The sequence below is a fragment of the Echeneis naucrates genome, chromosome 7 (assembly GCF_900963305.1).
Source record: "Echeneis naucrates chromosome 7, fEcheNa1.1, whole genome shotgun sequence".
Lineage (NCBI taxonomy): Eukaryota > Metazoa > Chordata > Actinopteri > Carangiformes > Echeneidae > Echeneis > Echeneis naucrates.
Genome location: NC_042517.1, coordinates 11,778,970 through 11,804,427, shown reverse-complemented (window position 1 = coordinate 11,804,427; position 25,458 = coordinate 11,778,970). Strand labels below are relative to the sequence as shown.

The 25,458-nt window shown below is 40.1% G+C and overlaps 4 protein-coding genes across 7 annotated transcripts; 2 read left to right on the top strand and 2 right to left on the bottom strand.

Moving 5' to 3' along the window:
• Positions 1-225: 225 nt before the first annotated feature.
• Positions 226-5,302, top strand: LOC115046415 (glutathione S-transferase Mu 3-like). 2 transcript variants are annotated; one of them, XM_029506765.1, is made up of 8 exons: positions 226-338; positions 2,780-2,855; positions 2,968-3,032; positions 3,148-3,229; positions 3,383-3,480; positions 3,571-3,666; positions 4,099-4,209; positions 4,414-5,302. In XM_029506765.1, exons 1-8 carry the CDS (start codon positions 303-305, stop codon positions 4,507-4,509), a joined length of 660 nt encoding a protein of 219 aa, XP_029362625.1. In that variant the 5' UTR covers positions 226-302; the 3' UTR covers positions 4,510-5,302. The 2 variants fall into 2 exon arrangements, with proteins under 2 accessions (XP_029362625.1, XP_029362626.1); XM_029506766.1 differs by lacking the exon at positions 4,099-4,209.
• eps8l3b (EPS8 signaling adaptor L3b) lies at positions 4,748-11,728 on the bottom strand. The gene is made up of 19 exons (XM_029506764.1): positions 11,685-11,728; positions 11,277-11,392; positions 11,105-11,169; positions 10,870-11,028; positions 10,213-10,362; positions 9,942-10,027; positions 9,723-9,820; positions 9,428-9,528; positions 9,143-9,278; positions 8,967-9,046; positions 8,772-8,846; positions 8,063-8,208; positions 6,878-7,037; positions 6,221-6,261; positions 6,011-6,104; positions 5,744-5,860; positions 5,573-5,661; positions 5,343-5,475; positions 4,748-5,258 (listed from the first exon to the last, which is right to left on the bottom strand). The coding sequence occupies exons 1-19, from the start codon at positions 11,720-11,722 to the stop codon at positions 5,217-5,219; spliced, it is 1,926 nt and encodes a 641-aa protein (XP_029362624.1). The 5' UTR covers positions 11,723-11,728; the 3' UTR covers positions 4,748-5,216.
• Positions 11,729-13,072: 1,344 nt separating this feature from the next.
• atp5pb (ATP synthase peripheral stalk-membrane subunit b) lies at positions 13,073-17,923 on the bottom strand. 2 transcript variants are annotated; one of them, XM_029506576.1, is made up of 7 exons: positions 17,807-17,923; positions 17,075-17,111; positions 16,816-16,961; positions 15,607-15,770; positions 15,326-15,451; positions 14,050-14,229; positions 13,073-13,324 (listed from the first exon to the last, which is right to left on the bottom strand). In XM_029506576.1, the coding sequence occupies exons 1-7, from the start codon at positions 17,832-17,834 to the stop codon at positions 13,247-13,249; spliced, it is 759 nt and encodes a 252-aa protein (XP_029362436.1). In that variant the 5' UTR covers positions 17,835-17,923; the 3' UTR covers positions 13,073-13,246. The 2 variants fall into 2 exon arrangements, with proteins under 2 accessions (XP_029362436.1, XP_029362437.1); XM_029506577.1 differs by lacking the exon at positions 17,075-17,111 and having other exon boundaries at positions 16,816-16,992; positions 17,801-17,834.
• A 742-nt stretch (positions 17,924-18,665) lies between these two features.
• Positions 18,666-24,451, top strand: traf3ip3 (TRAF3 interacting protein 3). Of its 2 annotated transcripts, none has more exons than XM_029506664.1 (14): positions 18,666-18,802; positions 19,508-19,885; positions 20,034-20,157; positions 20,241-20,358; positions 20,432-20,459; positions 20,553-20,582; positions 20,888-20,983; positions 21,645-21,716; positions 21,876-22,016; positions 22,162-22,299; positions 22,380-22,515; positions 22,660-22,805; positions 23,249-23,365; positions 23,608-24,451. In XM_029506664.1, exons 2-14 carry the CDS (start codon positions 19,541-19,543, stop codon positions 23,809-23,811), a joined length of 1,695 nt encoding a protein of 564 aa, XP_029362524.1. In that variant the 5' UTR covers positions 18,666-18,802; positions 19,508-19,540; the 3' UTR covers positions 23,812-24,451. The 2 variants fall into 2 exon arrangements, with proteins under 2 accessions (XP_029362524.1, XP_029362523.1); XM_029506663.1 differs by having other exon boundaries at positions 19,508-19,942.
• The last annotated feature ends 1,007 nt before the right edge of the window (positions 24,452-25,458 follow it).

The following is a 25,458-nucleotide window of genomic DNA, read 5'->3' as shown; positions in this document are numbered from 1 at the left end:
GTAGACATCAGAGGGTGTCGACGTTCACCTGTAAACTTTACACTACGGAGGAACTAAAAAAAAAACGAGGACCGTCGGTTTATGTCGGTCTTCGATGGTAGACCCGTTCGTGACTTTTCCACTGAAATCCCACCGTGTTCCGTATGAAGCGCGGCTGGGCCTTTAAACCTGCGGACATTAAGCTGGTGTCAGAGCCGACTCACCCCGCCCACCGCGTCCCTCCTCCCGCCTCCTCCCGCCTCCTCCCGGGCTGTCTGTCCTGCTTCTCCAGCTCGTCGAAAAGGTCCCCAAAGTCACCGAAAATGTCCATGAAGCTGGTTTACTGGGACATCCGCGGGGTAAGTCCGGCCGCCGTCCCTGCAGACGGACTCCAGTTGTGTTTCTGTGTCGCCGCTGGTCGCAGTTTTTTCTGCACCGCTTTAAGTTGTGCTGCTTAACGTCGGCCTATTAAATAACGTGTTTAATAACGTAAATGGCGACCCTTCGTGCACGCGCTGCAGCCGGCAACTTTTGAACCGAGGTCAACGTCACAGTCGGACCAGCTGCACGAGCTCGCTTCCAACCAACATGGCTGCTTTCTCCAGAAGAGCCTTGTTGGCGGAGTCATGGTGCTGTTACATTTAGGCCGAATGAAGCCGAAACCAGTGAATGAAACAAAATCCTGTATCACGGTGTTTTCACTGATTGAGAGATTTACTGCTTATTGGCTAAGAACAGCCTGTTCCAATCCGTGGCCATGACTATTGTGCATTGTGCAGAAGTATTAACAGCCTACAGGTTTGCACTGTGAAGGGAAGGAATCGCATGCATTGCATGAAGCAGTCAAAATACACCAACATTTTACGTGTATCTAAGTATCCTCATATTTACATGATATAATTTCTATCTCTGATGCAAAACATCCAACAGATATGTTGGTATAAACTATAATATTCTAATGTGTAGCCTCATAAATCTGTTGGACAGCCATAGTCTGGTTTCAGATGGTGGAACTAAAGTAGTGAAGGAAGCATATGGCAGTTGCAGTGAAAATATAGAACCTTTTTGTTTAACACATTTTTCAGACTTTGACAAAGAAGTGTTGTACTCCAATGCATGTTTGCGGCTAAGGTGGAGCAGCAAATTGCAAGGGTTACCACCTCTAGCGACAACTTCAGCTCCACCACTTTTGCATTAAATGAAAAAGTTCTTCTGCTACAGCTCGTTCAGAGCTTTCTCTATCCAGGTCCACCACGCTCAGCAACTCGATGCGTGTTTAGCAGCACAGCAATGAAAAGGGTCCACTGTGAAACAATTTACCAACACGCTGCGTTTTGGACCTGTTTAGGCTGTTTAACCACTGTTGGCGGTATCTGAAAAATTCATATCGTGACAAATATAAAAACCGGTTTTTGGTACGAAACGGTATACCGCCCAGCACTAGAATGAAACCGGGGGTCCAGAGCTCAAACGTGTCACATGCCCAGTTCAAGTAATGCAAAATAACTTATCATTTACATTGTGGGATTCCACAGATCAATCTGCCAGGCAACTTTTAACAGATGTCAGATTTAAGTGAAATATCCTAAAATAATCACTAGTTAATTCATGTGCAGGTTAAAAAGCACTTAATTTCAGTGAATGAAGAAAGAGGTCTTAAATTTTGTCTGCAATAATTTTATCAGCTAACTGTAAAATGTTTTAGCTCAGCAACACTTTATTGTGATTTTGATAAATGGTATAAATAATTTGTTGGCAGTGAGTTGGTCACGACCGTCAAAGCCAGAAGAAAAGCTAGTAGTAGGAGAAGGTGGCCTGCTGTTTTATGGTAGTCAGTGAGTCACACAGCAGTCACACCACAATTTGTCTATTGTCCTCTAAGTGAGAACATGTTTTTAAGAAATTAACATGTTGAGTCAAATACATCTTTAAAGAGGGAGACCTTTAACAAATTCGCAAAACTTTCACTGAAGTGAGAATTAAAGCCATTTTTACACTAACATCTACCCAAATTCAGTTCTTTTTACAAATACTGGATTAATACCCTGATTGTCAATAGATGAAGGCACCTTCTGTTCCTAGTCTTCAGTCCAGTGTCTACCCCCATTTTCATATGCAATCTGAGCGTGTTTTTTTTTTTTTTTTTTTTTGTAAAGCTGAGAAAAAAGAAAGAATTAGTTGGAAATAAATCCAAAAATCAAGTCTGCCATCACAGTAAAGTTAATGTCATCTTTTTGTTTGCTTATGATCTTTATCCATGATTGATGTGAATAGTAAGAAATATAATATTACAGCTGGGAAAGAGTGACAGGAATTTGATGATAAACATCAATACATTATGTTTAGCCATCTTATATTTGTAGAAACCCTGAATGCTGTTAAAAGGTGTGCACACGGCTAGATTGTACTGAGTTTTTTTGTTTTGTGGCGTCCAGTTGATGCATATTTAGAATACGAGGTTACGTTGTCAAGACATAAAATCATGTTAAATTGTTTAAATTATGTAAGACAATGACAGCCTAACAAAACTCAACATTTGGAAATCTGTGGGAAATGTCTAACTGATCATTTAACCTCTCAGAGCCTGTGTTTGTGGATGCCCTGTAGTTTTGCATTAGGCAATGATAAGGGTGAAATGATAAATTTCTCATCTGGGAATCCAGGAATGGGAGTAAGAAGGTGAATGCATGCCGTCAGTTTTTACGCATGTGTAATCCTCAGACGTCAACTGTGTTGATATAAGAGCTAAAAGGCCACCAGCATCTCTTCCATTTGTTTTGTTTTTTTAACATATGTGCAGCTCGCTCAGCCCATCCGACTGCTGCTGGAGTACACTGGCACCAAGTACGAAGACAAGTTTTATGTCTGTGGGGAAGGTAACTTATCTTTTCAACTAACAGAAAAAGAGATGTTGTAATTATAACCAAAGAAGTGGTGCAAGTGTCTGCACAGCTTACCTACTTATTCATTTAATATGTTCTAACACAGCTCCAAACTATGATAAAAGCTGCTGGTTTGATGAAAAGCAAAAACTTGGAATGGACTTTCCCAACGTAAGTGAGATTTAACCTTTTGACTGAGTATTTTAATCAGCGAAAATTGCTTTACAAATTTGGCAAATATAAAATATTAACTAATAATGATTGCATTATGAACGTTTCACCATAGTTGCCCTACCTGGAGGATGAAGACAGGAAGATAGTCCAGAGCAATGCTATCATGAGATACATTGCTCGTAAGCACAATATGTGTAAGTATTGTGTTGAATTAAAAATTAATATTTTGTTTTGCAAAGGTTTACAAATATTTTCATTGATTCATTCAGTTGAAGTTTTTAAATACACCACAGTCAGAGCATGAGTATCATCTCAGTCTTGCAATCCTAAAACCTGACTCTTAACAGGCGGAGAGACTGAGGAGGAGAAGATCCGCGTGGACATCTTGGAAAACCAGGCAATGGATTTCAGAAACGGCTTTGTGAGACTTTGCTACACTGACTTTGTGAGTTCTACATGAAAAGACAAGCAATGCTAAATGTCATTTTGCACCTTTAAATCTCTGCTAACGCTATTGTTGCCTTTTTGACATTAGGACAAGATGAAGCCAGCATACCTTGAAATGCTGCCAAAAACCCTGGAGCAGTTCTCAGCTTTCTTGGGAGACAGGAATTGGTTTGCTGGCAACAAGGTTTTTCACCTTCCAGACTGGAGCTTACATATTTCAGACCCAGTCACATTTTTTGTGCTGCAGAAATACATATTTTGGGCTAAAGCAACATGACGAGATGAAGAACCACACAATGTTGATGGTTTGATTTGAAGGTTGATATGCAAAGTTCTTTGCAAAGTTTGCACATCTTGTCAACACAAAGCAACACTAGAATTCATCTTTTGAGAAATATTCAGATGCTGGGAGATGATGGTGACAGATGATGATACGATGAGCTTCTTCAGGTGCTAAAGCCTGATATAGCTGAGGAAGAACTTGGATAATTTTATCTGGGTTTTTTACAATTAGCTTTGGCATTGCATGTATCCATTTGATTACTGCAGCTATAAATTGTAGTACAATCCTTAATGCTGGCTTTGACATGTTCAGTAAAACTTTTCTTTACAACAGATCACATTCGTGGACTTCCTTATGTACGAGCTGTTGGATCAGCACAGGATGTTTCAACCCACGTGTCTGGATGACTTCAAGAACCTCAAAGATCTTTTAGACCGTTTTGAGGTAAGAAGCGTCAACAGCACATCCAACACTTAGCACTGAATGCTGTGTCTGGAAATGTAAAGCCTTGCACCTTTTTATCGTCCCCTGTGTTGTTATAGTTATCACAGTGTCTGTATGTCAGGGATGGATGGCCTTGGCATGTTTATAGTGACATGCATGTGAAAAGTATTTTTCTTTAAATGGTGTTGTAAATCATCATCACAGGCTCTGGAGCAGATTGCAGCATACATGAAGTCAGAGAGATTCATGAAGACTCCTGTCAACAACAAGATGGCCAAATGGGGAAACAAGAAAGAATAAATGACATAGCACCTTCGCACAATTGTGAAAATGAAGCAATATTCACAAATGCAACTGACTTAACCTTAAATTCTGAGCTACAGAAGAGTTCAGTCTTTACTGTTTGACTTTTTATAAGCCGTTTGCAGCTTGGTTGTTTTGATTTCATGACCTTTAATCCCCAAGGTTGATATTTGCAGTTTTGTATAAAGAAAAGAACATTTGATTTCAAGCACTTAATTTTTTTTTTTTATTACATTTGAAATTATAATTTTTTGATAGATTAAATAATCCTTGAATAACTGTTTCATTTTGATTTCAAACATTTGTGCCTGTACAAAAATGTACATCTTAATGGACATTAACTAAAAAAAAGTAATACAGCTGAAGAATATGTATTTTAGATGTAGCTATTAAAAAAAGCTCAGTATGGTTTAATAGTCATAACAAGAATAGAACATAAATTTATGCATACATTTCATTTTTATCATTTGAACAGTTTAGAAATTACTAAAATGAGTAAAAGAAATTCCAGGTAATTGTTTCTGGTCATACATGTCAAAATAACTTTCATTCCCTAAAAACACTAACAGTATGTAATGCAAGTTCATTCATGCTGAAAGAAGCCATTCATGTTAAATTTATGACAATGAAATTTCACCCCACTACTCTCTATTACACTCACTATAATCTGTGGATGGAAAGTGAAAGTGCCGTTAAATCGGTTGTCAGTAGTGTCCATTGTACATGCCTGATGGTTCACTGGCGAGCTGAAAGGAGAGAACAGAAATAAATATAACTCGTGTTGCAGTTGGTTATGAGCGTGTTTGTGGATCAGGTGAAGTGTTACTTACTGCAATGGCTGATTTGATGGCCTGAAGCTGGAAGAAGACCTTGCCTGCTTCCTCTGGACACACAGCCCTTATCTCATCCTTAGACATCCCCAGGAGCAGTTTGCCATTCAACACTCCGAGACTGGCAACTGTTCTGCTCATGTGAAATCATAAAACAGAATATCGCAATTCATTGCCTTTCACACTAAGGACAACTTGGAAGTCTTTGTGCTTTAGCTCATGTAACTCACATTTTGGAGAAACCTTTGGACTGGAGCCAGGCTTTGACTTCTGCAGAGGTGGAGGACATGTCCAAAGTCCCTGAGCCTCGTGTCTCCCACTGCGTTTGAAAAGGAATAAACTGCTGTTTATGAAGTCTGACAATTAGGTTAAGTAGCAGATTCATCAGTCACTTGGCTCACCATTGGCTCTTCTGTTGGCCCAGCACTTGTAATTGGCTCCAAAACATTCTGAGGAACGTTTCCTTCCTCCTGACGGGCATTACGAACAAGCCACCATTGCTTGGATTTCTGAATTACCTGTAAAAAGAAAAGGCAACATGGACATGTGTACCAGAACAGTGCAGCATGTGAAGATTTAAACAACCCAGACGTTGGCTCCACCTGTTTGCACTGCAGCAATAGAAGAATATTTCTATTTTTGATGATTTTATTCCCCCCTTGTCTTACCTGAACTGTGTCACCCTTCATAACACTCAGCTCCTGGTTGTTTCTGGCCATGAAGTTGTATATGACGCGCATGTGTAGTGGAGCCTCATTGGAGCTGAGACAGCAGCGGACATACATTTTGACCAAAACAAAGGATAATGAGTTCTCAGTCATCAAATGTTTCCACAACTGATCGTGAAGCTCTGTTTACTGCTGAGTAATAACACCTACCGTGATGGTGCTGGTGAAGCCCATGGACTGTTGGTCACAGGCTGTAAACGGCAGAAAATACATGACAATGTTGAGTGAGTACAACAGTTGTGTTATAGTTTCATAGGAGAAATTGGATGTTTCAAGTTATATTGAAATTTATTGAAGACTGATTTTCTAATTTTAACAGTGATTATATTTATAACAGGCATGGCAAATCCTTTTTGATGCATAATGGTTCTAAGAGTTCAACTATTCCAAACTCATCAGGCAGGGAGAGAGTGTGTGCAGTTGCTGAACAATAGCTACTGAGGTCCTGAAAATCAAATGTGGAAAAACAACAGCTGCATGAGTGTGAGTGCATGAGCTGCACTTCCTGCTCAGGAACCATCGAGACATCGCCAAACATTGCTAAAGCTGAAAGCTGCGAACACCACAGTTTAATTTGGGCTATCTGCAGGTCAGGTAAAACCTGTAGATGTGTTCAAATGGTGTTGAAAGAGAAGCGCTATGGTTGCAGCAGCTGCTCAGCCCTTTTTGTGGACACTCTTTCTCAGTTATGGGCAATGTAGTGGGTATATCTCTGGTCAGGAGACTTTGATGCCATAGTGGTTTCATCATTCTTGGTCAAGGTTACAGAAACCCTGAAGGTGAGTAGATGTATGGGTACAGTTCAACCTCATTTATTTGTCCATTGGGTCTGCCAGACGGGAAGCGCTGACTGTTGCTCCTGCTCGGTGGACCGCTGTTAGGAGGGGTCTGTGATGGGGGAGGCGGCTGCCAGCCATTATAGAAGACAGGGATGTAAGGTGGCACATCACCATGCACCCAGTTAGACCTGTGACATCACAAGAGTGCAGGAAACTGTCAGGTAAATACAAAACCACACTCAGCTGAAGTTGAGTTCATGATGCATTTCCTGTATCAGTCCGGGGGGAGCAGCAGTCGCTAGTTTGAGGGTTAGGTGACAACATATCAGCAATGATTTAGGGAAGGCGTGTTTACTGTTTTCTTGCCAAGTGTTAGATATGAAAATTCACTCATGTCTGCGTGGTAAATATAAAACTGACATCTGGTTTGCTTAGCTTAGCCTAAACCTAGCTAACAAAAAGAAACCGCAAGCCATGCTCTGTCCAAAAGGCCAAAAATAAATAAATAAAATCAATCCGCAAGTACCACAAAATCTCATGAATAAAACATTGTGTCTCATGTTTTTAATTAATTTGCATACAAAGTGGGAAATTGGGAATTTGGGCCATATATGCATGTCTGTGGGCCAGACACATTCACCAGACTGAGGGAGGTTAGTGATTTGATGTTTTACAGACTGACATTAAAATGACGTTGATATCTTCTAGTCTAACTCAGGGAACAAGTGTTCCTCCCAGAGTGTCAAGTTGTTCTCTAAGTGGATCTTGAATGAGGGCCTCAATGACTAAAACACTTCTTGGGTTGTAATGATTAATGTTTCAGTGTTCTGTGGTGCAGCTACAGTAATACATCAACAAATGTATTTCCCATTAAACTGCAGCTAGGAATATTAATCAAGATGATAAATGGACTTTTGGTTCAGCGACTCCCTCCCACAAATGCAGAAGAAAAGAAGTCCCTTGGAGAAGTTATTAGAAAGTGAAGCTGGATTTGTCGTTTTCATGTTTTGATAATTATGGGATGAAAGTATAATTCATCCACTACATTATTCCAAACTAAGAAATTCATCAAATTATTATCAGCTATATTGTAAATTTACAATTATCTACCATTTCTCTGAATGCAGGGTGAACTATGACCAGTTGAGGCCTGTCAGCTGTGCTGTGTGTAGGAAGGTAACCAGCTGTGTGAGGCTTCTAAAGGTTGTCCTACCTGGGGATGTTCCAGGGGTCTCCCAGAGAAATCCACAGGCGGTCCTCTTCTGGGCTGACAACTTGGCTGAGCAGCTGGATGGCTGACTCAATCAGCAGGGGAGAGACCACAGTGAGAGGCATGTCTTCAGGATACTGAGGCACGATCTGTGAAACAAAATGTTGTGAAGAGCAGGTTGGGATCAGGAAGAGGAGGAGCTCCCTCTGAGCTGATAAATAGTTGAGTGAGTTCAGGTGTGCGTCTTGCAGCAGATTGCTGGGCTTCTCTGACATTAATTGTTTGACTTTGTAGATTTAAAGTTTCTTTGTTCCTTATTAATTTGACATTTACTAACTTGATGTTGGAACTTTTTTTGGAATTTGACTAGTATGATTTGTGTACTGCTACAGTTATGATGCCAATATGTTTGCTTTAATTGATTAATGTAGAACTTTATTTCTAACTCTGTTTTGATAAGTAACCAGCATTGATTGTTGTCAGCCTCCACTTGGTTGCTCTATACACACAATACCTTTAAGAAGAGGAGTGCAAATAAATCAAACTGAGATGGATTCTTTGTTGGTGTCTCATTGTGCCTGACCCCACCCCTACAGCGTCCATCACGTCTGTGAAATCGGCATTCTGACAGTATTTTTCAGAAACTTGACATTTACTGTCAAAGATGAGAATATCAAATAAAAATAAAAGAACCACAGCTGCAGGAGCTCACCGTTTGTAAAATGTTGAAGAAGATGTGGACGTAATCTGTAACACTGGGGTAGATCTCAGACCCATTCAGCTGGCCCTGGGATGTACAAAAGAGCATTTCAGCCAATCACACCATCCATCAACACTATTCCTCCTATAACCACCAAGGACAACATGTCCTGTGTGGAGACATTTAAAGAGTTGAAGTTGAGTTTACCAGCAGATTCAATCCGTATTTGATTTTCTGGAGACAGGATGTATATTCCTCCCAAGGTGGCAGACTGGGAGGTGTTGCTGCTGGAGAGATACATTTAAGACAGCTTTAATGTTTATATTCATTTCTGTACCAGTAAGAGGTTGTTGTACTTCTTTTTCATAAACTGGGAATATTACCACTTTTATTTGATTTTTTCTTCCTGAACATATTTTTCTTTGCACTCGTTTGCCTTTGAGGTGGAGTTGTATTTGCTGCCTCATACACTTTGGCCAGGAAGATCTCCAAATCATCAACAACATGGTTTAATATGTCCTGTCGACAGATAGATGCAAGAAATAAAATATGAGCAGACCTTTTTAAAAACCATCATGTTTCCCTTGCTGCGAAAACAGTGGTTGGTGTTTGTGACTATTAAGTGATGATGTAGTTCACCATTTTATGTAAATAGCAACAGCACTGACCAGGTTCCTCTCTGTATCTCTTTGCTCAGGAAGGACATTGGGGCTGCTCTGCGAGTTATGAAAATCAGGTGGGACGCTCACCCGTGGGATAGGCATACTCTCTGAGTCAAATGGAGAAAAGAGTTGGTCGGTAAGCATTGATATAACCTCAGCCCTGGAGGTTAGTTTTCAACTTCTCTTATCTTCACACATCACTACCTTGGACTGGTGAGATGTTTGAGGAAACTAAGAACATCAGCTGTTGGTGAGCACAGCTGTTCAAATTGAGGGGAGTTTCCAGTGTTTTCAAATATACCTTGCTCTCTGCTGCCCCACTGTGGGGGCAGGGGATCATGTGGTGGAGGGGTATTTTCTCGAAGTACAGGTCGAGGCCCAGCCTGCCAGAAACTAGCCCTGAAATCATCAACAGGCAGCAGTCAATGGATGTAGCTTTGTTTTTGTTTTTTTTTTCTAAATGTCCGCTCTCTCATAAATGAGATTTTAGGTTTATTGAAATTCAGACGTGCTGCTCCACCTTGTGTCATTTTTCGCTTGGCCCAGCTCCACAGCACCATCTGCTCTCCGAACTGCTTGATCCAGATCACCCTTGATGATCGGCGCCTGGTAAAACAGACCTGATTTACATCAAACTCATTTAAAAAACAAAACAAAACAACAAAACCAAATAGCTGTGTCCATGATAAGTGATCCCACTCTCCAACATGGCCAACACTACCTCAAGTCTCTGGATCCTGTCAGGAGGCTAAAGTTAAGTTCGCTGATGGTTGCGGTGACATGTGACTCACCCCGGTCTCCTCACACTGGAACATGAAAACCTGAGGGCCAGGTTTGTTGTGCGTCTGTACAGTTATTGTCAGCAGGGAATTGTAGGCACAGCTGTCCAGTACAGCTTTGGTTTGCTTAATGCCACTCAAAGGCAGTGCCTCCAGCTCTGTCTTGAAAATCAGATTGAAACGAAGAAACATTTGATCCACAAGGAAATGAAAAGTGAGTATAAGAAGTTAACGATCAATAGAAAAAGACTCAGTGTACAGTAAAAAGGCATTTAGAAAAATTGCCCTGTGAATTTAACTGACATGGAAAAAAACAACAAAATAAATTTTAAAAAATACAATAGTGAGAGAAAGACCTAGACCTAAATAAGATTGGGTTCATTGATGTCAGGTTTCTTTCATCCATTGTAGCTCTTCATAGGTTTTATCTTTATCAGTTAAGAGCATATGAATGCAGACATTTTAGCCCTAGTTAGAACAGTTGTGCACTGATACTTATGCATATTTTAGTCTCAGAATATTTTTCTTAATTATTTATTCAATTAAAATTTATACTTCTGATATTAGTGAACTTAAAACCACTGACCCTGACATATCAGTGGTGGACAGGTCTAATATCTGACTTAGGGCCTCTTGGAAGACTTTCTAAATCATTTTTCTGGAAAATACCTTGGTCTCAATGTCGCTGAGCAGTAAGTATCCTCCTTGGATGTCCATGATCATCTCCTGGGGCCACAGACGACTTTTGGCATGCAGCCTCTTGAGCTTGGCCACACAGTTGTCCACTGTCTTCAGCTCCCGGCCGTCCAGCTCACAGGTGAACAGATGCTGTGGGGTCGATGTGAGGTCATGAACAGAGCTGAATGTATTCATATACATTTATTGGTACCAATGTTTCACTTACCTCCACTCTGGCATGAAAGTTTTCTTGTTTTTTGTTTAGCAACTCAGAGTACTCCTTCCTCTGCACTGATGTTAAGAACAGTGTGGTTTGTCAAATGTCAATGATAATGTCAAAAAGTACAATTTTAATACAGTCAGACAAAAGTGTGATGTCATTTTCTTTATTGACATACTGTATATGTGTCTTCCACTGGGTCTGGTCATGCCATTTCTCTGTAGCGGCGCACCTTTGAGCTCTTCTTGTTGGAAAGGTCGCCTCTGCTGAGGGAGGTCCTCCTGTGAGAAACCCCTGAGGGGCAATAAAAGATAACTTATCATACTAGGTGGGACACATTCATAGCTGTGTCCAGCCTCGAAGGCTTGCATATTTCTAAACTGTTGTTATAGCAACTTGAAGATAAGTGACCCACAGTACACAAGCCAAAGGAACAGCAGTTACATCACAGCCCTGTTTTATGTGAAAGGGTGTTAACAGGTGTATAGAGTACTGTGAAGACATTGTCCTCAAGTGGCTTAATGAATTTACAACAGTGACATTATTAACAAAAGACCAACGAAACTGCTAGTTATGTTTCACTAACCTTGGGGAGTAGGTGAAGGGGCCACTGTTTCCATACATTTTCAAACAGTGTCTGACTTTTTTTTTTTTTTTTTTCGATGAACTAAACCTTCAGATCATTCAGCATCTCAGAAGCTCCGTTCTGAAAGAAAAGATTATTCTCTATGACACAATACATGATATCCAATTACACATTTAATGTGGAGACTTGGTGTTGTAGAACCTGTGTTCGTATTATCACTACTATGGTGAAGTATTTATTTCAGATATTAGCAGATTCTTATCCTTTATTTAAAAAAAAAAAAACATTCTTTCTCTTATAAATTAATATTTTGATTTAAAGGCGATAAAATTCAGTATTGGTAAAAAACTTTGTCCGTTTTACTGCTTCAATGATAGCCGTTCTGGTGTGGCCAGTGTTTAAAAGTTCAAACTTTCTGCAATTGAACAGGTGTGTTTCCTACTTGTGCTACTGTTCAACTACATTTTGAACAAACTTGTTTTATGGAATAAAATCAACAATAAACCCTTTATATGAAGAAGTTCAGTTATTACACAACGAGACCTTTATTATATAATAAAATCAAGATTTAAACTGACAAAAAACCACTAACAGTCTTTATAACTTTACCATCTGACTGAACTTGGATCTGGAAAACCATTATGACTTTTGATTTTTAGTTGATCATTTATGAATAGATTATTAAGTAAATCGAGCCTATCGTAGAAAAATGGAGCAGCAAATCACATTAGTAAAGTTTAAAAATGTATCTTTTTTTTTTTTATACACAACGTAGCATTTGTGATCTATCGACAAAAACCACCCATTCTATAAAAGAGCAAACATTTCCCTTCGTAAATTACACACCACCACCTGTCAGAACCTCAAACCGCCTTACTAAAAACTATGATCATCTCACCTGCACGAAACTGATCAATTCAGTTGTCACCTGTCAGTGTTAGCTCTACTCCAGTGTTGTCATTCCTTCCTTTCAAATAGATCCAGTAACACCTCTGACAGCAGAAAGCATTTAGTCTTCACAGAGGCTGTAGTGAAAAAAAAAAATGTCCTCCAACTTCCTGCTTGGAGCCATCAGGTTCAAAGTTCAATGATGTGATGGGAGGTACAGAGACACAGGGATGGGTTCACTTGTAATTTGAAGGTTATTATTTGAGGAATGACGGCAGGCAGCAATTCTGTGGCTCACTGAGTCCAAAGGTTTAGAAAAGCTTTACAACATCTCCTTTAGAGGGATCAAAGGTCTTAGCTAGGAAATCTGGTTTAAATATAACCTATCATGATTGTAAAATGTTGACTTTATAGGTTTGTTCCGCAAACAAAACGTCACCAAGAAACTATAACAGCTTATATAAGTTTAGTGTGTCCAAAGCAAGTAAACATGCAAACAGTCAGGGGGTTTGAATAAGACAATCATTTATTTTACTATCAGCTGACGTGTAAATACTGTACACACCCATAACATTGACAGAGACAATAGTTTATTGTCTGAAGAAAAAGAATGTCTGGTCTTAGCTCAGTGTGTTGGGGTTAGAGGTTAAAGCCTTCTCTGAAGACTGGGCAGTTTAGGCTGTCGCTTTAGCCTGAGTGGCCTTGGCCAGAGCCTTCAGGTCTGTGATGCACTTGGCAATGCTCTCCTTCTCCTGAAAAGCAGAAAAAGAGATGTGAAGCCCTGAAGTCTCATCTGGAGGAAAGCAGGGTCAAAGGTCAGTGAATGGCATGATGAATATAATTTTACTATTGTGAATCTATTTCTTTACCTCCTACAAAAGCTTCAATTTTTTTACAACTCATAATGCAATAGCTGTCATGTAATTGAATATAAGTAAACCTGTGCGTTTTCAAATATAGATAAGAAATTAAAGCATAATCTTTATTCTGGTTGGCTGCAGAGTCTGTCTTTGAGAGTTAGTCAGCCCAAGAGATATTTTAACAGCTGACAGCTGGGTGAAATAACATGCTTTGCTGCCAGAGAGGAAATATAAATTCATGAAGTGTAAAACGTAAGCCAAAGTCTCTCCCATCACTGAAACAGAAACACCTCCTGAGTAATCTGTTCAGCAGCCAAGAGGCACAGATGAGTAGCTGAAAAAGATTAAAAGAAACTTGCTGCCAGAGAAAACTTGGTCCACGTGGAAATTACACAATGAGACACTTTGATAGCTTTTTCTTCACTTGGTTACTGTCTGTAGTTAGTACTCAGAAAGATTGGCCTATGTACAATCAAAATTTGTTGACCCTGATGAAAGTATTTATTCAAAATCAAGCCTGGGATGAAAAATTCAAAACTAAATTTTCTGGAAAAACAGAGATTCCATATCCACATTGACAAACTTCACTGAGCTGGAGGCAGAAATTACAAACTAACCTGCTGTGGAGTGATGCTGCCAACAACGCTCTTCTCGACCCAGTTGACCATGTGCTCCTGCTCCATCCTGCGGTGGAGATGCTGCAGGGCGATCTGGTAGTCCAAGCGCCTCTTCACCTCATTGGTCACCATGTGTAGTCTCTCTCTGTAGTTGGTCTCCAACAGCATGGCTGCATTGTTCTAAGAGAGAGGAGGGGTCAATGCCATCTAGATTTAGGTGGTTTAAATATTATTTTTAAGCAAGTTAAATTAGATATTTACATTCAATTAACAAATACCAATTAAACCTGGACGTGGAATCAGAATGCAACAAAACAGGTCATATGCTGATTCGCAGTTTCTGTCCAATAGGCTCTTTGACAAAGATAAGTAAATTCAACAGCGTGAGCCAACGATACATTTTTTAATGGCAAAATCTGAATAAGGATTTATTTATTTATGGCTTCTTGCTTTTCTCTAGAGATCATTTTGTACCAGCTCCTCACATCATAGCTGGCTTTTTGGCTTCTCTGTGGTGATGATGCAATTTCAACTTGTTGCCACTAGAGGTCAGTGAATGCCAAAGTTTAGAAGATGACACCTCTTAAACTCCTGGAAGTCTGAGTCAAGAGATCCAGGGCAAATACCTGGTGTCACGATAAGCACGTTTACATGCAGTTAAACTGAGCTATGGTTATAGCTCGATAAAGCCATCTCATCGGACTTCTGCCCTTGTGCCAGTATATATGCACAGGAGTGAAATCATGTCACTTCCGCTATGATAGGTGGCGATATGCACTCTTTCGACTTGTAGGTAATGGGTCACTTCTGATTGACCTTTGACATCACAGACCACAACAGGGGTGGAAAGAAACAAACACCAGTGAGCTAGCAAGTTAGCAAATCAGAGGTAAACTGGCACGATGACTGACAGTCAGTCACCTTGTAAATTTGTACACAACTTCACCACGTTAGCCGGCTGCTTTTGTGTGACCTCCTATGTTTGCATTTACATTTTAAATGCCAGTCGACTTCCGGGTCATAGCTTGGCACGAAACTTAGGCACATGCGTAAATGACCTCCTCCGATTCCAGTCCGATTGTCCGTAGACATGCAGCAGTACATCTGCCTTCAATCGCATTATCTGGGTGTGTTAGTCCGACAATTTTCAGTTGAATTTCAACTCAGCTAACATGTTTACATGTACTTTAAAAGGCCACTTTTTTTTTAGGTGTCATTTAAACATGCTGTCTTGTGTATGTCTTGTATAACAATAAGATACTGGGCAAATATCTACCCTCTTAGCATCAAAGAGCATTGATCTTCCCTCTACTCTCCACTGTTCCTTCTTCTCATCCTCAATGGCCTGAGTCAGACTGGACATGGCAACGTCCTTCACCTCCTGAAATTTAGCCACTTTCTCCTGAAAAAACACACACAAATACAAAAGGTTTAAAGAGGACCAACAACTTTCTATTGAAACTCCGCAGCCTGTTGAAAGCAAGTCATGTTTTCCACACGTACCACACATTAACCATAGATAGAGACACACACAGACACACACGGTTGACTGTGTACCTCATTCAGTTTGTCAGCATAAGCTGCAACACTGGGACCGAATTTCTTGATACCCAAAATGATGACACCGCAAATTGAGGCAGCAACAAAGGTCTCGTGGTTGATGACGTAGATTTCCTTGGACAGCATGTAGAGGAGGAGGCCAGTACCTAGCATGTAAGGTCCTGGTTGCAAAAGGAAAGATATCTGGACATTCAGTGAGATGATAAAAAAAATTCTGAAAGCATGAAAAACACATCTGCAATAAACTTCTCTGACCCTGGGTTTTTAAATGGGAATATTTATAAAAAAAAAAAAAAAAAAAAGGCAGCCTGTGTCAACCATGAATGCAACCAAGGTTGCGTTAAATTTTTACCTAACTTAAGGGTTAGGGTTAGCCTAACCCTAACATTACACTTCTACTATCTGCAATAATATATTCAGTAGAACGCTAAACACAATTCTAGTATATAAAAAAAAAAACTAACGTACAACCATCATTATCTATCACTAGTCAGTATTATCACAATTCTGTTAAAATGCATTCAAAAGGTTCACTAAGACAATGACACACAACCTAAAATTGTTTTATCAAATGAATGCTAAATATTTAACAGACAAGGGAAATGGTCCTGTAGGATCAGTGTACTGGGTTTGGCAAAAGTAAATTTGCAGCAAATTTTATGATTACTGTTCATGTCACATCACTGAGAGCAAAGACACTGTAAACATACCAGTCCCCTGTCCAATATAGTGATGTTACAGAGAAACACTGCAGCTACACTGCACAGAGGGATAACACAGTAAGCTGCAGGCTGAAGTTTCAAAAAACACACAATCCCTGACAAATTCATACAGCGGGTCAGTGACTACAGCCCATTCTTTCTCTAGTGCAACTGCACCTTACTTTGTAGCATATCTAAGGCTAACTTGGCATAAAATGGACAAGCAGCAGTGAGTGTTCCTGGGCAATGTATCGGTTATAAACTCCCAGAAAACTCAAGGTCTGCTTACAAAACATACTTAAATAAAAGCTTATATCTTTTCTGTTTGCCCTTTCTTGATAAAGGTTTTGGTTTTCAGTTGGATCAAACTTTTCTATTAAATGGTATGTTTATCTGCTCATTAAATGTTGTAGTGTAGGCTAGCACAGTGGTGTGGTTGGTTAGCACTGTTGCCTGTGTTCGAACAACAGGTGGCTGATCTACTGAGGCCATCTCTTCTACAGACCTGTGACTCCAGTTTTGGGGTAGAGGAGCTGGAACAACTCCTCTGGGAAGATGCCATGGCGGACTTTGCCTCCTTTCTCTGGCAGAGGGGGCAGTGGGGCCAGACTCTGAGATGATGTCTTCAGGGAACGGGATGCCTGGATCAGGCTGTCGTGGAAAAAAGAACTAGTTTTCAGGAATACATGTTTCATTGGTGCCAAAATCAGTAGTATATAATAATAGTAGAATTAATAAATACAAAAATTTCTGAAGATACTTACCCAGCTCCAAGAGGCCCACTGCCCTTCAGGGAATTGGCTGCATAAAATTGAATAATAGAACAATGACTTAAAGAAAACGGCTGCAACGAGTGCGACTTTTTTAGTAACTTAATGTGTTGATTCTATTTCCAGTTTATTAATTTTGCCTCAAAAACTGTTTCAGCAAACATCTAGAACTGTAACTTTCATAAGGACAGGACTAATAGCACAGCTGATCATACAAAACAGCGTTTATGTACCTTTACTGTAAAAGCCAGCAAAACCCTGTTAATGTCAGATCGGCCTCACCAAAACCTACTAAATGGCAAGTTAAACCTTTTGGACAGGACAGATTAGGTCGGCGGTGTTTCGCCCGACAAGAAAGGTAAAGAGCTCAAAGCCGGACAAGGCTAGCTGTCAATAAGGTGACATTTGCAGGCGTGCAGAGATAACGTTATATTTATGTTTATGTTTATGTTTACCCTTTAACTATGGCTTCAGCACGCCGGGCCTGGTGTCTGGACAGAACAGGAAAGCTTGTTGTTTTTTGCTGCTCCAGTTTCAGAACAAATGTTTAAGAGCAGATGCCTCCCTTGTTGCCTACAGTTAGCATTAGCATGCATCTCATTCAATGTGCGGCCTTCACTTTACCCTTCACGTTCACTTAAACTTTTACTTCTCCTGCTTGACTGTTTGGTTGAATCGCATCTGGATTAGATTTGTTAGCGTTTCAAAACCTAGATTGGTCCGTACCTGAAACTAATACGAGCCTGGACAGCATGTTTGAAGAAGAAAGTGCCGAGTTGTAGCTCCACCGGGCAGCCTGCTTTCGGCCTCTCTGTGCCCTTCTGCAAGGAAGCCCAAGGATGGCGGACACGCGAGAAAGCTCTCTGAAATCTCGCGAGAGTATAAAGGCGCACCTGTTTTAACGGGAGCCAGAAGAGGGCGCACCCAAGGGAGAGTCGGGATCAACACGGGCGTCTTTGTCTCACCAAACCAGGACCTCACAAAGTTTAATGCACTTTTTGGGGGTAACGAGACGGTGTAAAGAACAGATGGACTTTTTTATGACGGCTGAAGAAGATTATAAAGTTAGATCAGTCTCAGGAAAACTATTAAGCCAAAGTCCACATCAGCTCATGGTTGTACTGAGATCTGGGAGAAACTGTTTTTTCCCTTCACCTTTTAAATTGTCGGTACACTTTTGTTTCTATAAATGCTTTTTTTTTATTTCATATTAGCTCTGTCACAATTCACAATAAACACCATAAAAGACATAAAAATAAGGTACAGTTTAATGCATGTGTCCATCACACAGTTTTCTATTTACAGTTGTACCACTCTCAGGTCATTTACACCTTTTTCATATCTAAGACCTTAACCTACATCAATGAGAAACAACACTGCTCTTATAAAAAATTTAAATATTTAGGATCCAGCCACATTCAGCTCAGAACCGTGTCCCTGGTGGTGCCTTTTATCCAAGACTGCATGGCAGAGGAATTGATTAGGTCTGTCTGTAATCTTGGGGCACACCCGTTCATAGCATCAGTTTGGTGCAAGTGGCTGGTGAGATAGAGGAACATATGACGCTGTGGTTCACTTCACTTCCTGTAAACTTATGCTCAACTGAAACAGCTACATGTGAAACACAGACAGATCCCCCGGACATTATTTCAGAAAAGGCAGAAAATTGATGAATTTTCGGGCAGCACTTAAAGAATTTTCACCAAATGAATGGCGTAGTGGGTGAGCTATGTGATTCATTTATTTCAGCTTATTTGGAAGTATTTTGTTTTTGCATTATCTTGTACATTTTTTCCTCCAAAGCCTCAAACAACTGGTGCCTGGGTTTAGTCTATCTTTTTGAAATGATACTCATATAATTAAAGGAACTTACTCAAAAAATATACCAACAATGCAATGAAACCGCAGCAACAGCTGCCATAACCTGCATTTTAACCATGGTTACTGGAATGGCACACTACTATATCTAGAGCTACTCATGTAGCTACTTCTACTCCAACACACTCTCAACGGTCATGGTAATTACTAAGCTACACAAAGTGTCCTTTACTTTTATTTTTTTTATTTACAACCTCATGATCGAGCTCATTAATTCTCTTGTTTGGTGTAGCGGGTAAAAGACTTGAGATAAAAAAAATGTCTGGACCTGATAAATGTAAATGTATGATGGTGTCTGACAAATGTTTTTTTTTTTAACTTCAATAGTAATTTTAACAGCTTCAGAAACGTATAGTTTACAACTCTTAGGTAGTTTCTTAAGCGATAACATATGATTCATCATACAGCACATGTAGCTTTTGAAAATCATATTTACATAACAACATAGTTTATCAGCAAATGCTATGGTTTCACACCAGTTGTTAATATGTTGTATATTTGATTGTTGTAGAGATTCATAATTAATTTTCTTGTATATTATCATTAAAGGTTCAAGGCCCTGTAACAGCCAGAGTTGCTGTCATGGCTGCCCTGGCTGGATTCAAACTCTCCCCAGTGAAAGACTTTGATCGAATTGCAGAGGTCCGAGCACAGAAACACGAATACCTGCGAGGACGTAACAATGTGACTTCATGTCGCAGCCCAACAAGAGAGTTTGACACACGAATGATAAAAAACGAACTGAAAGAAAAGAGGCATCTAGAATTTCTGAGGAGGAGATCGGTGAGCCCAGAGCTGTGTGGTCTGTCGCCAAGAACGAAACCTTCAGCACCGACACTCTCACCAAAACATCATAGCTCCAGCAGCCAGTTGAAGATGTTTCATACAAATATCCAAACAATGCACATAGCAAATGGACATTCAAAGGTGATGATTTCAACATCAGGCAGCAGCCAAACTGATAGTCCAAGCAGCTATTCATGGGTAGATAAAAAAATCATTATTTGGAGTATTTTACACATTTGTCCATCGTAATAATTCCTGCATCTTCTCCTCTCTCCTCTCATTTTCTCAGGCTTCTTTATGGTCAGTGCATGAAACACTGACGAGACAAGAGAAAGGCCATTCAAAGAATCAACCATCTACCTCCACACAAATGATGATGGAGTCAAGTCAGCAGGGGAAATTGACAGACAAAAGTATGGGCTGTCACATAAAATAGAGACAATCATTCAGGATCATTCATACCAGTGAAGGAAAATTTCTTTTTTCCCTCTTAAAGCTCAAAAGACAAGCTCCAAAACAAGAACTCGAACAGAAAAAACTCACGAGAAGTTCTTCCGCCAAGGCGAGAAATATCTCCCAAAAAATAAATTTGGAGAGGCCAGTGTGCAGACAGAGTGAGTATGACCCCACAAAAATCTGTGATCAGTGTTTTTATGTGTCTGTAATGTGGCATTTTCTCTTTCATAGGTCTGGCCTCATCACTGTCAAAGAATCAGTGAGTTTCACGCTGCTATTTTAAAGGCATAATCTGCAAATTATATACATAAAAAATAATTACCCAATTTAACTTATTCTTGTTTCACAACAGGATGTGCAGCGGTTAGCTGACTACCTGCAGGTAAGCCAACCAAATCTTCCCAAGTGTTCATTCTTAAAGGCAGAATTTGTGACTTCTTAAAGAAGAAATAACATCCTCCTCAATGAAACAATGATGCTTTAATGCACAAATCTTTTCAGCCTCATTAGAGTAGTTTTTTTTTTTTTTTTTTTGTATAACATCATGAGCTTGATCAGCATCATTGTTGTGGAATTAAACCCTCAGCTCTCATCTCTGATGTTGAGCATCTGGTGAAACACTAAGGTCTGACCGGCTGCTCGCAGTCTGTAGCTGCAATAAGTATGTGTGTGTCTGTTTTCTATCAGGAGGCTCTGTGGAGGGAAGAGAGCGTGAAGAAGAAGCTGGCAGCGCTCCAGGAGAGCACAGAGAACCTTCTGAACTCCTCTAACACAATTTGGACAGTAAGACTCTGTCTCCAAAAGCAGGCCATTTAATTCAGTCTAACACACAGACCAAACAGATGTCAGTATTGGCATTTCATCATGTTAGCATTGCTGTTCATTTGGACTTTTCTTCTTTGGTTGATACTGAGCCTTTCTTGCCAGCGTTGCACACCGTTTGTCAATGGCTGCCTCAGGAAGTGCCTATGCAGCCTGTGGTTTGAAGCTTCCTGCTTCCGCTCTAGTCAATACTGCAGAGGAGGAGAGCCAGCTGTCAGTCTTTTACAGAAAGGGCAGCCAGCTGCTAGCTGTTGTAGGTGTCATCCATCATCATCAGCTTTCTTGTATCTACACTACTCTGGCTGCAGTGAATCAGAAGGAATTATTAGTGCTTTCCTTTTTTAAATTTGGCTTTGAACAGTTGAGAAGAAGGTATTTCGCTTCAAATCCTTGTTTGTGAGCTGTATTTTTTTTCTCTCTCTCTTATTAAATAGCTCATTACCTTTTATTTACTGCAACACTGTGTCGTTGTAGCATATGTAGACAATCTTGTGATCCCTGGTGCACAAAGCAAGTTGCATCAGTGAGGACACGCTGTGACAGAGTAACCTACCACAGATTTTAGTTCATCAATATTGATGTTCTATCTGACACTCATTCACTTCCTTTCTAACCCACACAGGCTCGCTGCAATGAAGATCTACTGAGAAACAAGATCAAGGCTCTGGAGTCACAGCTGCAGATCTCCTTGCAGGTAAGAACAGCAGCTTGTGGTAAAATATGTAACCAGAGAATTTGGTTTTTCTTTTTTTATCACCTAATGGGTGTCACACAGCAAACGATTGGTCCTTTGTAAAACAGCCACTCTGGCTCTGCGCTGTCACTCTAACTCAGTAGTTTTGTGTCCTTACAGAAGTTTCCTAAAGATGGACTAAAGAAACTAGTAGTACAGATGGAGAAGCAGAAGCTGATATACGAAGAGAAAGCCCTGGTCGTCCTGCAGAAGGCCACTCAAGAGAAAACTGAGGCACTCAGCAAGGCCGAGACGCTGCAGGTAAGAAATGGAACACATTCAGTTTGACATAACATCGATGACACAGACTTTTTATTTTTCGGTGATATAAGTTTGTGTTCACACATCAGAAAGTCATTGTCAGTATTGTGGCTGAATCTTGAAGGCACTGTGTATTTTTGGCCAGGGGTTGCTAATTACAGCCAAGGCCGAGGCCATGAAGTGGAAGAACCTGTACGAGGAGCTGAAACTGAGCTCTGGACAGCTCAGAGAGAAGCAGCACCTCAGTAATGAGCAGCTGCAGCAGCTACACAGCCAAGTGGAGGTATGGTTTACTCTAGAAATGTGCATGGTCAGAAGTTAGAATCAGCTGTTGTGAAAACTCTGTGTGTGTGTCCTGCACAGCTATCCAGGACCAGAGAGGACGAGCTGAGGGAGGAAGTGACGTTATTACAACAAGAGAAGAAGGAGCTACAGTACAACATTTGCCTTCTGGAGGAGGACAACCAGATTTTACGAGAGGAAATCGAGCAGCTTAGAGGTACAAAGCTTAGATTTAGAGCTACTATATACATATATATATATATATTTTTTTTTTATTTATCCTGAATCGACACAGCAGTTCTCAAATGCTGCAGAGATAATGGGGATTTCTCATTTTAAACTGCTTCCTGCTTCCTGGTAGATGGCAACACGGAGAGCCAGGACTTTGTGATGCAGGATTGTGTGACATCAGAGGAAGCAGAGACACAAATGACACAGAGGAGAGACAGTCAGGTGGAGGAGCAGCTCCGTCACATTAAGGAGAAACTCCAGCTCAAGGAGAGAGAGGTAACGTGGGGATAGCGAAGTTTAATGTAGCACATTCAAAACCTCCCTGCTTTCTTTAATCCACACAGGGAATTATATTGTGGATATTGATGAATCCACAGTAAATGAGTCAAAAAGACTGTAGGCATCATTACATTTTGCTGTGAAGGAAGTGACTCATAATGCCCTTTGATGAAAGAACATTTATATTAACAAAACACGATAAAGATGTTTTATAATAATTCTATAAAGTGGTAATATAGTGTAATTGAATCATTTTTATCTTGAGCATATTATGAAACAAAAAAACAAAAAAACAATGAACGTCAATACTTGAGTCAACTTTCCCTCACAAGCTTTTTCTTGTGTGTGCCACAAATAAACTTTTATAGCACATTTTAAATGGATAGGGAACAAATACAAATCTACATTATTCCATATGGTGTGTGTGTGTGTGTGTGTAGTGTGAGGAGCTGCAGTCTGAGCTGCATACCATGGAGCAGGAGTGTCAATCCAGCCAGGCCCGGCTGTCGCAGTGCAGGGATGAACTCCGGCAACTCAGCCAGCGACGCAGGAGACCGGTGAGTGTATGCGGGTGTGTGGTAGGAGAATTTGAGACCTAATTTCCTTGTCGAACTCAAATGCTGTCATTTGGCCTTCAGTTCTCAGACAACTAGTTTTAAGAATTTTATACTTGCTATACACTATACTGCACCAAAATGTCTCTGAAACTTTCTGAAAATTTGCCTGATCTTTGCTGCGGTATCTCTCAGAGTATCTACAACAAAGCATAACTCCGATATTTTCTCCATCCTCTGCTTAGGCATCATCTGACTCCCGGTGGAAGGTGCATGTGTTCTTCCTCCTCCTCCTCTTCGCTGTGGCGGGGGTTGTTATGTTGTGGCTATGGCATCCACCTTTCAGGGAGCAAGTGGAAGACCTGTACTCAGACATAGAGACACGTGTAGAAGACTACCTTTTGGAAATGGCTTCTCCTCGACACTCAGGCTGTTTCAGACCAACATGATTATGTCAGTGCTCACCAATATTATTGTAGCTTTAAAATAAGATTTATATTGGCCTCGGTCCTTTGATATGTTTCCATTTTATATTTCATTGACAGTGTGTAACAGGGTGTGTTGACATGTGGAGGATGTACGGTACAAGACATTTTGAGCCGATCGTATCAATAGAATAATGAGTAGGAAAAATTGGAAGCATCCATTGTACTGTAAACAGATACCCAGTCAACAAAGCAGAAACCATATTTTTTATTATATCATGGAGCTTTGAATTGATATAAAACTAGTTACACCCAACAACTACATTAAAAGTACTTTGTCAATATGTGTGTGCTGTTTGTAATCTTATTATATTTTTGTTTGGATACATCAATACATAATCATTACAACAACCAGAACTGTTCAAAATTCTCCATGTTGTGCCACTTTTACATAAATATATTCAAATGAACAAAAAAAAACAAGAATCAACATTTATGTTGCAAATTGAGTTGAGAGTTTACATTTGGATAATGTACTGAAGTAGTAGTTGTAATACATCCACCTTGGAAATATTCAGCTAGAAGTAAAAGCTGTTAGAAATAAGCAACCAGTAACCAGAAAGTACATATTTGTTATATAATAAAATTAATCCTGTCATAATGTAATACTGGGTCATTATTATTGTTGTACTAAGCAGCTTGTTATCATCTTAGCTGGTTGATTGACAACAAATTGGAAACTGAGGTGGTTTTAATCTTTAATAGTCAATTATACACTCAGAACTTCTTTCTTTTAATGTTTAAAATCTGACTCTAGCTGTCAGGTGATTATATACAATATGATGAGTGAAAGATAAATGATCTAAAAATGTCAATGTTCAAATGAAGTATTTCACCACACAGATGCACAGTCTCATAAAACGTTTCTGCGTTTACACTTAAGTGCAACAAGCTATTGTGCGTGAAGTGTTGAGTTTTACTGAAGCCATTAGTGCATTGATAATGAGCAGAGATGCTGTAGAAGAAGAGTTGAATGCAACACAATCTAATTTTTAAAATAATGTATTTTATACATTATATGTTACATATGTTACATTATACATACATTATATTCTGACGAAGAGCAAACGAGATACACAGCACCTCTCGCATTCATGTCGTTGTGATGGAGAGCCACGGTGTCACAGTTAAAACTGGGACTGTGTGGTCTCAGCGGTGCCTGCTCATTGTGCGGCACCAACTAGCTGCTCAACTTCTAAATTCTGCACAAATGTTCATGAAGCTGGCAGGCATGACACATGGTCTATTGTCTGATCACACTCAAACTTAGAGACAAAACAGGCTCATAGCTGAGTGGATGGAGCCATTGTCCTTTGTATTCAGTGGTTTTAACTTTTCCAGATAAAGCGCCATTCTCCACAGGCACTGACACAGCACATCCACCACACAGATCTGAAGCTCCTGTCCTTTCACCCACGTTTACCTGCATTTTCCCCAAATACACCAGCATTGAAGGGATGGCTCTTTGCTTGACTGAGGTCAGTCCCCTGCTAAAACTGGCACCGGAGGTGAGGGCCTGTGGCGTCGGTAGTGTGGCTGCACTTTTTTGTAACATCTTTCACAACACGACAAAGAGGATCTCAGCAAACTCTCTTTTACTTACAGAGTGAT